Genomic DNA, 11,394 nt, shown 5'->3' with positions numbered 1-11,394 from the left:
TAATAAAATAAGAATATGAAACCCACAAGGGATGGAACTGAGTACATCCACACCTAACAGAAAAAAATTACAAACTGACTAAAATATGGCACACCAGACAGGAAGAAACTTAAAAGTCCACACACAAGAAAGGTAACATATAACAGTTTTGATTCAGATACCCAGTTACACAAATGATTTTCTCTAGTAGTGTTTTTTTCAAACATCTAGTTTGACACCCTCTCTGAGGAATCTGAGGATGCTATCCTTCAAACTAAAATTGCAGTACTTAATAATTTACCTGAATGATTAAATTGTGTTCTAAACTGATAATTTCCTCTATCTCATCATATTTCTAACCACAGCTAATTCCACTGAAGGGCAAGAAAGTGAGAGGAAGTTTTTATTTATTTTTTTATAGACTAAAGGTCTGATTGTTCTCAGAGTCTGTTTTTATTCCTGAAAGGCTTGAAGAGGTCAAGAAGTCATTGCATATGGTCTATGCATGATCTGTCACCATGTTTTAGACAATCAACTTTTTTACTTACAGCTTTTAAAGAATTTTTCAAAGCTAGAAATCATTGTTTAGAAGTTGCACACTTGGCTCAAAAATTGTCTGAATGGACATGACACTTTTGCATTAGAACATAGAAAGGACAGATAGGCTCTTACAGGGTCATTTGGCAGCAGGATGGCAGCACTGCACTTGAATAAAAGTGTTAGCTATAGGCCTACTATAGACTCCTACCAATGCTACTTTACAAATAGTGTAGCGTTTTCAGTACCTACCTATTTTTTTCTAACCAAGTAGTGGTGGAAAAAAATAACCTACATTACTATTATTATCTCATTAATATGAGACATGCTTTCTACAGTTGTCATTCATTGTGTGTGTTTTTTCGTATTAGAGCCGTGCGCGGGACTAGTTTCTTAATCCCGTTCCCGCTGAATTTCTGACCATTACCGCCCACTTCCGGGATTTTTGTGTCCAGTGCTCCCGCAAACATTCTAATATTGAATAATTTTCACGCATCAAGGAGTTGCCATCAATATGCAGAGTATTTAAATCTCTTTTGAATGAGCGCTTGCTATTCACTTTCTATTTCGCTTCACTCTGTGTAAAGGAAGATCAGATATTTGTCAATGAGCTCAGGATCTGTTGAGCAACAAATCCCCCAGCATTATCTGTCAGCCATCTCTCCTCTCAACTCGTGATCAGTCAAATATGACTCCTGCAGCTCCTGTTAGATGCAGGGTTGTAAAGTCCAGATTTTTTCCCCCATGGAATTGGGCTACTTTTTTTTTTTTTTTTTTTACAGTGAAGACTACGCAAAACTACTTTACACTTGATTTTTCGGTTTCTGTCCCTGAATACCTACAAACTTGAAAAAACTAAACATTGTTTAATTTCTATCTTTTTCATAGCCCTATTTATTTATTTGTGCAATTTACATGATTTCAGACAGGGCTTATGGGTACAACCTGCACCGGGGCCTCGCAAACCCCAGCTACGGCCCTGATTCTATCTATGATAAAACTGTGGTGTTAAGTTTTGTGAAGGAGGGCCACTGGTAGCTGTGTTTATGATCAGTATGCATAACAGTGACTGTAAAATATGTATTTTAGGTATATAAATGACATATTTTGAGTTTTGATATTTGAGATTGCGCTACTTTGGCCACTTTCTGCATTTACTACAAAACCACCAACCAACCACACCCTAGCCCCCAGCCTGCACCCACTGTCCTCTTTTTGGAAAACTAAAATATGGTCACACTAGAGTAAACTAAACCTTTGTCTATATCCATATTTAATTTAATCTACAAGCCTGCATACTGCATTTAAAAAATATATATATTTATTTCTTGAATTTTGAGTAGGCCTAAATACTGTGTTAAGTATGTGTTCATTTAATGACTTCAATATATTAATATTAGGTTCCCACTATCAATTCAAATTCTTCTATAAAACAGATTGTCCTATAATTGTTCCACATGCAGTAGCAAGTAATATTGTTGGCTCTGTGACGAATTGCTTGTTACGTTCCTCATATGTACTGTATATCACTTTAGAAAAAAGCGTCTACTAAATGAATAAAGTTAAATGTAACAAAACACTGCTTAACCTTATCACTGTGCAGCGCCCATAGCTGACATATTTGCTGCATATGTCAGATAGCAGAAGAATAGGCCTACAGTAGCCTACCTCTTAAAGGGGTCATATGATCCTGCTAAAAAGAACATTATTTTGTGTATTTGGTGTAATTAAATGTGTTTATGCCATTTAAAGGATTAGTTCACTTTCAAATTAAAATTTCCTGATAATTTACTCACCCACATGTCATCCAAGATGTTTATGTATTTCTTTCTTCAGTCGAAAAGAAATTAAGGTTTTTGATGAAAACATTCCAGGATTTTTCTCCATATAGTGGACTTCAATGGACTCCAAACAGTTGAAGGTCAAAATTATAGTTTCAGTGCAGCTTCAAATGGCTATAAACGATACCAGACGATGAATAAGGGTCTTATCTAGCAAAACAAATGGTCATTAAAAAAAAAATGTATATGCTTTCTAAACACTTTTCTCTCACTTCTGCCGACTGTCAAAACCGGAAGCCATTCCCGCGGATGACGTAGCAGGTATGGGTCCCCCGTGCACCTCTGGGAAATGTAGGATAAAAGGAAACAACGTTTCCTTACTTTAGCAAAGGAAAACCAGTCTCCTCTTGGCTTATAATGAAATCCTCCGACATTTTCCTTAATAAATCCTCATTTTGTACTTCTAATTCATGAACTGCGTTTTGTTCTCTCTCTGCGCTCGTCACTAATCATGCAACGCCGACGTGCTACATCATCCACTGGAGTGGCTTTATAAAAATTTTTTTTTTAAAGCATATACACTTAAAACAATTAAATGACCAATCATTTCGCTAGATAAGACCCTTATTCATCGTCTAGTATGGTTTATAGCCCTTTGAAGCTGCACTGAAACTGTAGTCCATGACATCTACTACATGCTGGAATGTTTTCATCAAAAACCTTAATTTCTTTTCGACTGAAGAAAGAAATACATAAACATCTTGGATGACATAGGGACGAGTAAATTATCAGGGTATTTTAATTTGAAAGTGAAATAATCCTTTAAGGTTCAAAAAACACATTATTTTCCACAAACTGTACATTATTGTTTCTCCTCTATGCCCCACCTTCTGAAACGCATTGATTTTTACAAAGCTCATCGGTCTGAAAAACGAGGTGTGCTGTGATTGGCCAGCTATCCAGTGCATTGTGATTGGCCAAATGCCTCAAGCGTGTCGGAAATTTTATGCTCCTTAACATATTGTGATGCCCTACAACCAGAACATCTGGGCAGCGTTATGCAAATCTTCCCACATAGTGACGTAGATATGTGGGGGCGTGTTAGAACGAGCCATTTTAGGGGGAGCATGGACGAGTCTCAACTTTTATAAAGAATATCTCTTTGGATTTGAGACTTCAGTCTTTGCAACTTTACAGATCTTCTGTATGCACCAAGAGCTTGTAACAGTCCAAAGAGAAAGGAAAATTTTAAATCGCATCATATGACCCCTTTAATAATTGCTTAGTGAAATCACGGTTTAATGAAATGTTGTGTCCGTTTACTATTGTGTCCTTAATATGTTGTAACCGTCGTGCCTAACTCCTTAAGCCATAATGACTAAATTCACAACACGCACCTTATTGCCTAAATTGATTAAATTTAGGCTATTGAGTTTTGTCGCTAGTTAAATTTTGTCACGTCGTTCGCATGTGCTGCAGGTGGTTTACTGTAAATGTTGCCAGTCTTGTAAGAGAACAAGTGCAAATCAGCATCTGGTTCCCCTAAATTATAACGACATTCATCTGTGGGTGGATCTATTCGACTACTTCCCTGTGCTGTCGCTTTCGGTTGTAGTGTAAAGCAGCTGTAGGTGCGCAACGGTTTCACTTCGACCTGAACTGACATTAGTGCTGCTGACTGAGAGCGAGGACCTGCTTCAGTCCCTGGAGATCAAACCATGAGTGTCAGTTCAACACGCAGCAACGGGGAAGAAATCGACGAGCTGGAGGCAGTTAGGTGAGACAAACCAAGCCCGTGTTCTTTGACCTATCTGGACCTTTCTAAAGCCATATTCGGCACTCACGAAATAATAATATTCTATACCGGACAGTAAGCACAGGATTTTATCATATTGTTTTTACAGTGTTAATGTGAAAATGAAAGAAAGAAAGAAAGAAAGAAAGAAAGAAAGAAAGAAAGAAAGAAAGAAAGAAAGACAGTTGTCTGGTTAGTGCCGTTTCTTTGATTTGTAGCTACACATGTTTGTTGCTGAAGTTAATAGCGGGGTCAGCGAAAGAATGAGGAAATACTTCTGATTTATTCATCTACAGTGAATGAAAAGGTCAAAGAAAACTGACTGCTCATTCACCGTTATATAATTTAACTGTTTTTTTTTTGTTTGTTTGTTTGTTTGTTAAAGTGCAACCTAGCAAAACATGTAAATATATATATATATAATATATAAGTGCTTTTTTTTTAATTTTCTTTTCTCTCTCTCTCTCTCTCTCTTTTTTGAATTTCAGTCATTAAACAAAGCTTTTTACAAACCCGATGCCTAACAAGTCAGGGTTATATTTCACCCCAAAAGAAGCCTGTTTTAGGACAATTAGTTTCGTTTGTTTGCTTTTTTTTTTTTTTTTTTTTTGCATTGTGACATTATTTTAATGACCAGTAAGCACATTCAGCTCAATTCTAAGTAGGCATACAGTAATGTATGTGGATGTATTACTTTCAATTGTCAAAATAAAATCATCCCATCCAATAATATTGTTAGAATGTCAACATAGTTTACAATTCAAGCTTATTTTATTAATCTATTGATTTTGCATTATAATAAGATTGACCCCATAACATAATGCTAAGGCTATACTTGATATAGGCATAATGAGGGACAAATACACCATATCAATACCAGCATACTGGTACAACAGCAAATATGTCACCACATTATGTAAATAAATGCCATAATACAGCCTGTGGGTTATTGTATTAAGGTCACAGTTCTGTAATATTAGTCTAATAACAGAGAAGCATGGTGCTTTCTTGAAATGCATGACAATCCTAAATGTATTTCCATTTAAGTAAACTATGCAAATGAAATCAGCTTTTTAATTGCTGTGGTAATGCAGTGCTGTGTTATCCTTGTAAAAGTAATCATTCCCGTGCATCAATATATAATACACATATATGTGTCTAACCCAAATGACAATTTCCAAAAAACTGTGTGTGGATGTTAACAGTCAACAGTGGATCTCAACATACATCTTGGCTTTGTGTTCAAGTGCCCCATTCTTTTTCTGTCCTTAGCTTTTATCATTATGATTTGTCCCGGCACGCAGCTGAAGCTCTTCTCCTTTCGAATGGGGTAGATGGGAATTTTTTACTCAGAAACAGCAACAAAGGACCTGACTGCTTTGCTTTGTCTGTCCGGTAAGAAATGTACACTTCACATCAAAGTTTATAAGTACTTGGTCCACTCAGCTGAATCATTTTGATATTAAAGTGCAGTATGCTCACACACAAACACACTTGAATATTTTCCTTGTGTGCACTCCGTTCAATTTATGGAGAAATATACTTGCAATAGCTATCATTAAAAATTGTATGCAAGTGTACTTTGGACAATAGACAAATATTAATTTGACTTACTATTTTTGTTGAAACCATCATACATGTTTTTTAGGATTCTATGGTAAATAGAAAGCCATTGTAGCAAAATAGGCACTCGTCATTTCTAAAATGAGGTGTTATCCTCTGACCTTATATTAAGCAAGCGAGTTAAAAAGTTATATGATCAACCAGTATGGTTTTTGTTAGTCCTCTTATTTTTTTCCATTTCTCTTATTTTCTGAGATTCTTTAGATTGCTTGAAGTTTTTCAGTTCCCCTTTTCAATGTATCAGCTGCGAACTTCACTTTGTCTTGTGACTTTAAAGTAAAGCTACTTATTGTTACTCCTACTGAAATATATAAATATGAAACTGATCACACAAGCCATGGGGCAGTAACCTGCCTGGTTCGCTGTGACTCTGACTGATGCTTAAATGTGAAATTATTTGGCGCCTCGTTTATAGTGTGTGATCCTGTAGAAATCATTTCAATACAACTAGGTGTGATGACACTTTTATACAGCAGTTCTATAAACGAGTTAACACTGAACAATACTGAGATTTCAGACACAGCATGACAGCACTTCCTCACTCCCTTTTTCATCTCCAAACTTCTTCAGAGCAAAGGATTCAGTGAAACACTTTCATGTCCGGCGGCAGTTCGGCAAATATTCCTTTGGCTTCAATGAATTTCCTTCCCTTCAGGATTTTTGCAGTCACCTTGCCAATCAGCCCTTGCTAGGCAGCGAGACAGGTTAGCTATGTGCTTTTAATTTACAGCTCACAAACTGCTTTTCAGCATTTCTCTGGCACAGTAACCCTGTTTCCTGATTTACTTGTAACCAAGGAAACCTGATAGTTCTGCGGTTCCCATACCCACGGCAAGTGGAAGAGCCATCCATTTATGAGACGGTGTGTGTGCATACGGCCATGCAGACAGGCCGGCATGAAAACGACCTAGTGCCTAATGCTCCAGCAGTAAGTCAGACCCATTTGCACACACACATACTGCATTTAAAAGAGTATGAATGTGGCTTGAAAAGAGCAATAATAATCTTAATAATAATCAAATTAATTAATTTATCTGTGTATTTAGTTTTATCTGATCTCCTGAATTGAAAGTGTTTTTATGTTGTCAACAGCTTGGCACTAAAGAAGGTTATCTGGTTAAACAAGGAGCGATAATCAAGGTATGGTTATAAACATAGACTATCAAAAATTCAAACCAGTGTCTGCGGTAAATGGCTGTTTCAAACTAATACGGTAAATTGTAACTGGGTTAAACTGGATGTAGAGCAAACCTAACCCTCTATTTATTTCCCGGGCAGAACTGGAAGCAAAGATGGTTCACACTGAATAGATATGAATTTAAATATTTCAAGGATAAAATGGTAGGTCTGTCTCTTTTGCACAATAAGATTTAAATTAGATAAGAACTAAAGTTGATTGTTTATCTCACAGAAAACTGTCTCCTTAGTTTGTAGAGCCAATACGAACCCTGGATCTGACGGAGTGCTCTGCTGTCCAGTTTGATTACAGTCAGGAGAGGGTCAACTGCTTCTGGTGAGAGATTTATAAAAAAAAAAAAGTGATAATTCATTATGCATTATTACATTATGCATGTTTTCTGTCTATCTCTTTACTTAAATTTAAACTAAACAAAAATGAATTAAGTTAATGTTTATTTCAGTTAATGTTTATTTTTTGTTTTATTGCAAGTAATGAAAAGTAATGAATTTATTTATGGTTTTAGTTTTATTTAACGATAATAACTCTGGTTTGCGTAGTTCATAGTTCAAATTCAGGAATTGTAATCAACAAGTCCAGCTCAGTTCAATGCTGAATGCTATATGTTTTTATGTAACAAGATTGGCTACAGTTAAAAATATAACTCAGTTAAATACTGTTATTTTACCCATTAAGGGTTAAGGGAAATCTAATCTAACTTCTGCAGCTGGCCAACCATAAAATTACTGGCTATTTTTGGCAACTGAAAATGAGTGGCTGACAGCTTACAGTTCCTGTACTCACTAAATCAGCATTAGTCAATGTGCATGACATCAATCTAAATTCACGCTGTCTGTTTACAGACTAAGAGGTAATAATAGAAAGTAATTACAATTTGATGTCAAAATCCTAATATTGTTTTGATCATATCTATTGTGTATCTAATACAGTATTTTCTTACATGTAAGCGATTCTTAGTAATGAGGAAGTATAGTCAGAAACTCTTATACATGGACTTCCTCCTGCCCACATATTTTCCAGTGCATGCTTAATTTCAGCCGTATACTTCACGATACGACTCTTTATTAATATTTTCATTTTTCTCTCTAGTCTGGTGTTCCCTGAGAGGACGTTTTATTTGTGTGCAAAATCTGGTGCTGAGGCAGATGAATGGATTAAGATACTACGATGGAAATTGGTAAGAGGAACCTAAGTTAACCATAAAAGAACAGCCACTGTGAATAATCAATGTAGGTAATAGTTTACAGTTAGAGTGACAAATAGAGTGTATTATTTCTTTGTTCCAGTGGAAATAAATTCATCTGACCCCACTGCCCCAGTCTAATCTGAAATTTGTCTCTCTGTTGTCCTTATCTCTAATGATGACTACCCTGCATTTCCAGTCACAGATAAAGAAGGGACGATGATGTTCAACATGGAGAGAAGAAGTACTGGAGCAAATGCAAGCTGTGCACAGTTTTATATTAGTAAATACAGAGGATTTATTAACTGCATCTGATGCTCTGCGATCTTGGCATCATGGTTGTACACCTCATCACACCTAAGAAATCTTCTGGGCAATGAATCACACAAGGCACCGTGCTATTGTGCTTTATAAAGACATCTGGAGGCGGTGCACTACTAATGCTGGGATTATAATTGACAATAGTATTTCTTTTTTTCATATTGTGTTCTTTGTTGTGCTTTCCGTTCTTCTTATTCTTCTCCAACTCAAGCTAAACGGTGTGTCTGCTCTTAAACATGTACATTCCCCCTTACATTGCAACTATGAGGTAAACATATAATGAATTTTTAAATATACTTTTCCCAAAATAGAGCACCGCTGTGATTACATATTTCTGTAGGCCAACCCAGAAGTTAGAATCACCCTTGTTCTTTCAACAATTTTTTTTTTTTTTTTTTTTTTTTTTTGGGTTCTTTGAATTATTGCAAAAAAATAAGCTCTATGATCAGCATAAGTTAATGATTATTGCATGTTTTGTTCATCATGATAAGCTCCATAAATAAACACATCTTATGAATTTTAAAGCTTAAATACAAATCACCAGAAATAAAAAACTTAAAGTAGGCTATAAACAAATATCTCCACTACTAAGCTTCTGACAGCTCCTTCGGTCTTTAGTTGAAAAATATTTTTCGTAACAAAGTTAGCGTTAGAATAGTTTTCAGGAGCGGGATTATATACAACACGACGAGGCTGTGAAAGCAGACTAGATGAGTTTACCTGTTTGGCTTAATGACGTTTAATTTCCCCTCAACATCTGTAGACCCATTTAGCCGTCTGCTGTAGAACAAAACATGAATAAAGCACAAACCACAAACCTTATTTCAGGCATTTACCCAAAAACCCATTGACTTCAGGATGATGGAACTGAAAGTGTGAAATACTAAACTGTTCTGGGATTTAGGCTACAAAAATACTTAATCCCTGCATCACTCTATAGATCACCAAAGTCATTATAATAAAGTCATAAATTCTCTAAGTAGCAATGCTACTTTAAATGTGATGTGTGAACTGACAATGAGCACTCTTCTGTTGTTTAGAAACATGTACATAATACCCATTTTCCAACCAAGAAGCCCCTTCTGTAAAAAATGTATAAAAATTCAATAAACAATTTATTTTTGTAAACCAAAGCTTTAGGGAAATTTATTAATGAGGAGACAAGAAGGAGCAGGTTACATTCGTAAAAGACATACAGCATCAAGACCATCCAACATTATGTATGTACATGTGTGTGTGTATGAACTACGACATCGAGGCGTGAAGACATCAGACTGGATGAGTGATCGACCGTGGCTCTCTTATACTCATCCACATGTCTGTAAGTGCTGAGATGAATAACCGCTAAGCTACTTCCACCACCTGCCTTAGTTCTTCAATCAGAGGAACTAGCTCCTTCTCAAGACTGAAGATCAGACCTAAATATGAAAAAAAAACCTGTTATTATAATGACCATACTACTAAAGCAGCTCGGTGGCTTTTGTACTATCTGTGGAGACTCACCTGTGTTGGCATTACTACTTGCGATGAAACTTATGACTAAGGGTAATCGGTTAAACTGTACAATCTGCCAATGAAATCACAGCATATAATGAAATGAGAAATACTTAAAAAGTAGTAAGTCAAATGTATTTTAATTTCGTGTAAAGAAAGTACCTGGTAAGTGTTATAATAACAAATGATGCTCTTATTTTTGGACAAACCCAGTTTGCTGCCCTGGTCAGTTGCCAACGCAAAGGTGGACAGGAAAGTTGGTCGCAATGCATATTCAGGGGCATTGTCATTGGCAACTAAAAGGGAAAGCAAGCAAAACCTCAGATAAAGCTTCAGCAGATATACAAACAGACCTGGAGCTCAGAGCTGATGCTGGTACCTTTGATTACAGGGACTCCGTCTCTATCTGTCACCACTATAGCATGAAGTCCTTCAACACTGATAACGGAGAAAAATAATCAGTCAGTCTCCCAATGCATAATGGAGGGGGGGAAATAACAAAAATAAAAATATAACACCAAATAAATCTGTTTACCTTGGCAGTTGTTTATACAAATAACTCCTCAGATTCTGTAATAATTAAATCAAACCTATTATAAGATTTTCAAGAAATGAAAAAACACGTTTAAGCAAATGCATCACAAATATACTCACATCTGCCATGTTCATTAGATTGACTATTTAATGTTAGTTCGCCTGCTGCACCCTGAAGCGAAGAGAGTAACGTTACAGAACACGGAATAATAAGAAATTCTGACAGATGCATCTCATTGTCTTGTTTAAAAGCAAAGTCCAACTAACATCCAACAGTCCTAATTTAGTAAATTACATTAAAATCACAATACGCAAAATTACCTTCACTTGAACCCAATTTTATTAAAAGTTCTTCGCTTGTTTATGTGCGATCATCACATGACAGAAAACAAGCCTTTCCGTGTACGTAATATCCGTTCAAACGTCACGTCCAAGGAGAGTCCGTGGCCCTCTAGTGATTGAGGTTGGAGTTGCTGTTTATGTCCAAGAGGGTTTTGGGGAGTTTTATGTTTGAGATTAGTAGAGAGAGTTTATCTTCAGCCCTTTTTATATAAAGTCATTTTAATGTTTACAATCATAATATTTGGATTATAAGCAAAGGAAAATGAATAAAATGGCTATGTGTAAATGTATGTCGTGTTATCTTAACTTTTTCTTTCCTTATAATCCATTCAGTCAATTTTAATATATAACCTGTTTATTTTTTTATGATCTGCTGTGTACTGTTTATATGGCCATTTGGCTTTGAATTTAATTTCAAAATCCCCTTTTGGAACCTTTATTTTTAAGTGTGTTTTAAATCTGAGGATCATAATTCTATTTTTAATCTGTTATAACAATGAGCAAAATGTGCCACAAGGTAATAAGCTCCACTTCATCTTAAACAAGCTGTTTAATCCAAACTTGACATTCTTGAAATAACAATAATGCTGCAAGATCACAATCAATT

The 11,394-nt window shown here is 35.8% G+C and overlaps 2 protein-coding genes across 2 annotated transcripts; one reads left to right on the top strand and one right to left on the bottom strand.

Moving 5' to 3' along the window:
• The first annotated feature begins 3,916 nt into the window (after positions 1–3,916).
• Positions 3,917–9,545, top strand: LOC109100772 (dual adapter for phosphotyrosine and 3-phosphotyrosine and 3-phosphoinositide-like). The gene is made up of 9 exons (XM_042768751.1): positions 3,917–4,074; positions 5,365–5,487; positions 6,286–6,419; positions 6,513–6,643; positions 6,808–6,855; positions 6,994–7,056; positions 7,143–7,228; positions 8,003–8,090; positions 8,296–9,545. The coding sequence occupies exons 1-9, from the start codon at positions 4,016–4,018 to the stop codon at positions 8,317–8,319; spliced, it is 756 nt and encodes a 251-aa protein (XP_042624685.1). The 5' UTR covers positions 3,917–4,015; the 3' UTR covers positions 8,320–9,545.
• On the bottom strand, positions 9,532–10,894 carry LOC109100773 (ragulator complex protein LAMTOR3-like). The gene is made up of 7 exons (XM_019114203.2): positions 10,767–10,894; positions 10,566–10,617; positions 10,447–10,481; positions 10,291–10,349; positions 10,074–10,207; positions 9,921–9,984; positions 9,532–9,835 (listed from the first exon to the last, which is right to left on the bottom strand). The coding sequence occupies exons 2-7, from the start codon at positions 10,578–10,580 to the stop codon at positions 9,762–9,764; spliced, it is 381 nt and encodes a 126-aa protein (XP_018969748.1). The 5' UTR covers positions 10,581–10,617; positions 10,767–10,894; the 3' UTR covers positions 9,532–9,761.
• Between the last annotated feature and the right edge of the window lie 500 nt (positions 10,895–11,394).

This window comes from Cyprinus carpio, chromosome A13 (assembly GCF_018340385.1).
Source record: "Cyprinus carpio isolate SPL01 chromosome A13, ASM1834038v1, whole genome shotgun sequence".
Lineage (NCBI taxonomy): Eukaryota > Metazoa > Chordata > Actinopteri > Cypriniformes > Cyprinidae > Cyprinus > Cyprinus carpio.
Note: the sequence above shows the minus strand (reverse complement) of the source record. Positions and strands in the feature narration are given on the sequence as shown.